Raw genomic sequence first — 5,307 nt, 5'->3', positions numbered from 1 at the left:
GGATATACAGTTCCTCTACTCAGGGTCCAGGGGTATACTGGATATACAGTTCCTTTACTCAGGGATATACTGGATATATAGTTCCTTTACTCAGGGTACAGGGGTATACTGGATATACAGTTCCTTTACTCAGGGTCCAGGGATATACTGGATATATAGTTCCTCTACTTAGGTCTAGGGATATACTGGATATAAAGTTCCTTTGCTTAGGGTCTAGGGATATACTGGATATAAAGTTCCTTTACTTAGGGTCTAGGGATATACTGGATATACAGTTCCTTTACTCAGGGTCCAGGGATATACTGGATATATAGTTTTTCTACTTAGGTCTAGGGATATACTGGATATATAGTTCGTTCCTCTACTCAGGGTCCAGGGATATACTGGATATATAGTTCCTCTACTTAGGTCTAGGGGTATACTGGATATATAGTTCCTCTACTTAGGTCTAGGGATATACTGGATATATTGTTCCTCTACTTAGGGTCCAGGGATATACTGGTTATATAGTTCATTTACTCAGGGTCCAGGGATATACTGGATGTATAGTTCCTCTACTCAGGGTCCAGGGGTATACTGGATATATAGTTCCTCTACTTAGGTCTAGGGATATACTGGATATATTGTTCCTCTACTTAGGGTCCAGGTATATACTGGATATATAGTTCCTTTACTCAGGGATATACTGGATATATAGTTCCTTTACTCAGGGTCCAGGGATATACTGGATATACAATTCCTTTACTCAGGGTCTAGGGATATACTGAATATACAGTTCCTTTACTCAGGGATATACTGGATATACAGTTCCTTTACTCAGGTCTAGGGGTATACTGGATATACAGTTCCTTTACTCAGGGATATACTGGATATACAGTTCCTTTACTCAGGGATATACTGGATATATAGTTCCTCTACTCAAGGTCTAGGGGTATACTGGATATATAGTTCCTTTACTCAGGGTCCAGGGATAGCATGCTAATGTCTCTAAAACTAACTCTAATATTGTTTAGAATACACGGAGATGACCCAAAGCTAGTTTTCTGTAACGGTATTGTACTGCATAAGAACCAGGTTCGATCTAGTTTCGGAGATTGGTTTAATGGTATCCTAGAGCTCTCACGAAACTTACATCAGATAGAATTAGATGTGTCAGCCTTCTCTTGTCTAGCAGCTCTCTCCCTAGTATATGGTAAGAACTAATTTTATTATGTAAATTGATGTCTATACAAAATAACAGGAAAATTGTATCCCGATAATTTTGAAAGCAAACGGGTGAACGTTAAAGACCCCCAGATTTCAATTGAAGCCTCCAAGATTTTCATTGGATACCTCCATAGTTTTATTGGAAACCCCAATCTTTTCATTGGACTTGGAGACACCGGATTTATGTTGGAGACCCCAAATTTTCGTTGGAAACTTCCAGTTTTTAATTGGAGACCCCAGATTTTCGAAATAGACTCCCAGATGATCTTAGGAGGCCCCCATGCAGCTTTACATTGAGACCCCAGATTTTCGTTTCAGACCCCCAGATTTTCTTTGGAGAACCCCAGAATTTTTAGGGAAACCCTAAGATTTTCATTGGAGACCCCAAATTGGGGGTTAAAAACAAAAACTGTGGACTTACGAGTTCTCCAATAAAAATTTTTGTTTCTCCAATAAAAAAGGTGATTTAAAACGAAAAGTATGGGATTCCAAATGAAAATATTGGGGCCTCCGACGATAAGTTTGGGTCTACATTGAAAACATTTGGAGACTTTAATGAAAATCTGAAGGTCTCCAATGAAAATTGGGGGTTTAAGACAAAAATTTTGAGAATTTTCCAATGTGAATTTGAGGGTCTCCAATGAAAATCTTGGAGGTCTCCAGCGAAAATCTTGGGGATCTTTAATGAAAATCTGGGGGTCTCCAATTATAATTTTGGGGTCACCAACGACAATATGGGATCTCCAATGAAAAGATTACGCCTAATGCTCGGTTTCTATGAGGCAGTAACCAAGCATTAACCCTAATGCTCGGTTTCTATAACAAGGCAGAAACCACCCATTTCCCCCTAATGCTCGGTTTCAAGGACGAGAAAGTGTTAGAGTTCCCCAACTGTTAGTATTTAGTCCATGTAAAAAAGTTCAATTAACAAATGCAATCACAAACTCTCTTACTCTTCTTCATATAATTACTCCAAATGAAAACATAATATTAAAACAAAACAGGATTAAAATTATTAAAATAAAACATAATATGAAAGAAAAGGTTATGTTTTAAAGAAATTAAAACAAAATTACTGGAATAAAAGATTTCGTAATTAATAAAAGACAATTGTTGGATTTAGGAAAATATACTTTTTTGTGATTTTGTGTGTTTTTCTCATTCCAATTTCCAATTTACCTGGATTAAAAGGAATTGCTGTTAATGCTTTCAATCATTCAATGCCATTAACAATTATCATTCTTTGAACTCCGATCAAATAATTGAAAATTTTGTATTTCAGAACGCCACGGTCTGACTGAACCAAAGAAAGCAGAAAATCTAAAAGCCAAACTTATCAACACGCTGCGAGACCACGTGACCTTCCACCCTGAAGCGCAAAGAAAGCCGCAATATTTGAGCAGAATTCTAGATCGTCTTCCGCAGCTCCGCTCCCTAAGTGTTCAGGCGCTACAGCGGATATTTTACCTGAAGCTAGAAGGTTTAGTTCCTGCTCCTCCTCAAATAGAAAGAATGTTTGCCTCCAGTATTCCCTTCTAATGAACCAATGGTGTACCAAACTCAAGACTAAATGTTCAAAGTTTCTTAAACATGCTGGACATATCTCTGAATCGCCATATTTACGAGTTTTCATTAGATGTCTAGAAATGGATTTAATTATTCGGCATTGGAGGCAAAAACCGATTATATCAGATGATTGCACTTTACCCAGTATATCTGTCCGTTGTCCGTTGTAGTAGAAATTAGCCTCCATTTTGCTTTAAAAAAAAGAATTACATGATTTAAAAACTTTAACCTGGTGATTCCAAATCCTAAAATGTACAGCGGCATTGTGGCCGAATATGCGTGAACACGCAAACCAACCTAGTCAAATCGGTGATATACAAACAAGCCGGGCTTTGAGCCTGATTAGTGGGCAATCATGCGGGGTAGTCAGCCCGGTCAATCAAGCCGGGTAGTCAGCCTGTTCAATCAAGCCAGGTAGTCAGCCCGGTCAATCAAGCCGGGAAGTCAGCTCGGTCAATCAAGCCGGGCAGTTGGCTCTGTCAAATATTTTCCAAAGAAATACAAAAATCTAATTAGAGAAATGTCTGAGCTTACTTTACAAATTAAATCTAAAATATAATTAATGAAAAAAGTCAGCTGTAGCTCAAATAGTTAAATTTAATTGTTAAATAGATTGTGTTCGTAATTTCATGTGACAGTTATAAATAATAAAAGGGCAATCATGGGATTGGGTTATGTCGATATAAGGTTATGTCGATATAAGAATGTGGCATAGGCTAACTTTTTTTTTTGAAATTCCACGGGCAAAATTCAAAGTCATAATTTAATACCACTTGCGCAAACGGCGGAGTAACTATGACATTTAAAATAATAATAACCGGGACAAAGCCCGGGCTCTCCAGGAACTTAAAAATAGTTCAGTACTTTATTTGAGATTAATCACTCAATGTATATCATTTGAAAACTAGGGAATCACATGGAATTACGAAGACACTCCTCTTTATGTAAAAAGAAATTTGCATAACTGCGCTGAGATGGCTCAAATTACTGATTTTATCAAATTTCTATATTGTTACCCAGATCCTATTCTCTGTTTAGCAAACACAAATTTCATTTAGGTATTTTACTTTAGTCGTAATATGTACTACAAACAAACTTTAAGGTTTTTTGAGATATAGTCATAAAACGAAATTTTCGTCTTAATTTTTGTTTCTAAAATAATTTTGTCTAGCCTACATATTAGAACGAGCAAAAAATTATAAATAATTGACAACCAAAAGATTTAGAATTGAAAGTTTTTCTTTTTTACCTGATAACCATGTAGATTGTACAATAGCTTTAATAATACCCTACAGCAAACAAAATTCAGAAAACGGCAATTTTTTTACAGAGGAAATCTTGTAACTTGAAATATATGCTGAGAACCTAAATATTCTGTGCACTGAAACTCGTGAAGCACTCTCTACATGTACAGCGTAACTGTACAGTAGTAAGGTTTACACTGTACACACTTATCTTTAGTTTTTCTGATAATAAATATAAACAATTAGATTATTTGATTATGTAGAAATAAAACAACTTTATAATAATTTCATTTATAATTTAAAAAAGTTATAATTTTACCAAATGTTATTTGTTATGGCTTTACTAATAATTGAAAAAAAGGGATTGTGGAACAAATAGGAAAATAGACAACTTATTAGATTTTTGTATAAATTAGAAAGGGATTGTGGAACAAATAGGAAAATAGACAACTTATTAGATTTTTTGTATAAAAATTAGAAAGATGAGCAAAATGGGGAAATTAAAAAGAAGAAATAAATAAGAGGTAAATGTATAAAGAATATACAAAGGAATGATAAAAACTAAAAAAACTGAAAAAAATTTAAGTTTTTGAACACAAAAATGAGGAGATATTTATATTTATAAATCTAGATTTTTTTGCCTCCGGATAAAAGAATTGAGTTTTTGTCACAAACTCTGATTTTCTAATTTCTATTTCCTATATCTTTGTAACCGACTTTCATAAAGCTTTGATATTTAAAATTATGAGTTCTAAAAGATTAAATAATCCAAGTTTGAAATATCAAAGCTTAACACCATCAGGTTTCAAATATATAAGGATTTGAGTAAATTTGAGTTTATGGCAAAGACTCCATTTCTCTTTAAAAAATTTATGATAATTCAACTATGTGCAATAAAAAATCTGCTATTTTTTCAGTGAAAGAATGTTTGAGGAAAAATGGCATCTATCTTTATACTTTACTTGTCTGTCTTGGTCTTTGTTTGTTTGTATCCAATAAATGTCAAAACGGCTGAACCGAATAGAATAGCAAAAAAGTTGACGCTTAACATATGTTTAATTTTCATAAAATTTTGAAAATCCACGAGAAAAAAATTGTAAATCAGCAATAATTTGTATCATTGTTTCATCGAAGAGAAATTGCTGAAAGATTGGAAACAAAAATTACAAGTTATAAAATAGAAAACGGGTGCAAAGCGTGCTAATAACCTATTGGTATAGGAATCTTTATCTAAAATTAAGCATAAGGTATCTTTATTTGAGATCTTCCGGCATTTGGGATAGGGTTTAAT

At 34.2% G+C, this 5,307-nt stretch overlaps 1 protein-coding gene across 1 annotated transcript; it reads left to right on the top strand.

Moving 5' to 3' along the window:
- The first annotated feature begins 345 nt into the window (after positions 1-345).
- On the top strand, positions 346-4,263 carry LOC111702548 (probable nuclear hormone receptor HR38). Its single transcript, XM_023474278.1, has 2 exons — positions 346-1,192; positions 2,489-4,263. Exons 1-2 carry the CDS (start codon positions 976-978, stop codon positions 2,743-2,745), a joined length of 474 nt encoding a protein of 157 aa, XP_023330046.1. The 5' UTR covers positions 346-975; the 3' UTR covers positions 2,746-4,263.
- Positions 4,264-5,307: the final 1,044 nt, after the last annotated feature.

The sequence above is a fragment of the Eurytemora carolleeae genome, unplaced genomic scaffold (assembly GCF_000591075.1).
Source record: "Eurytemora carolleeae unplaced genomic scaffold, Eaff_2.0 scaffold183, whole genome shotgun sequence".
Lineage (NCBI taxonomy): Eukaryota > Metazoa > Arthropoda > Copepoda > Calanoida > Temoridae > Eurytemora > Eurytemora carolleeae.
The sequence above is the reverse complement of the archived record's forward strand: the minus strand, read 5'-3'. Positions and strand labels throughout refer to the sequence as shown.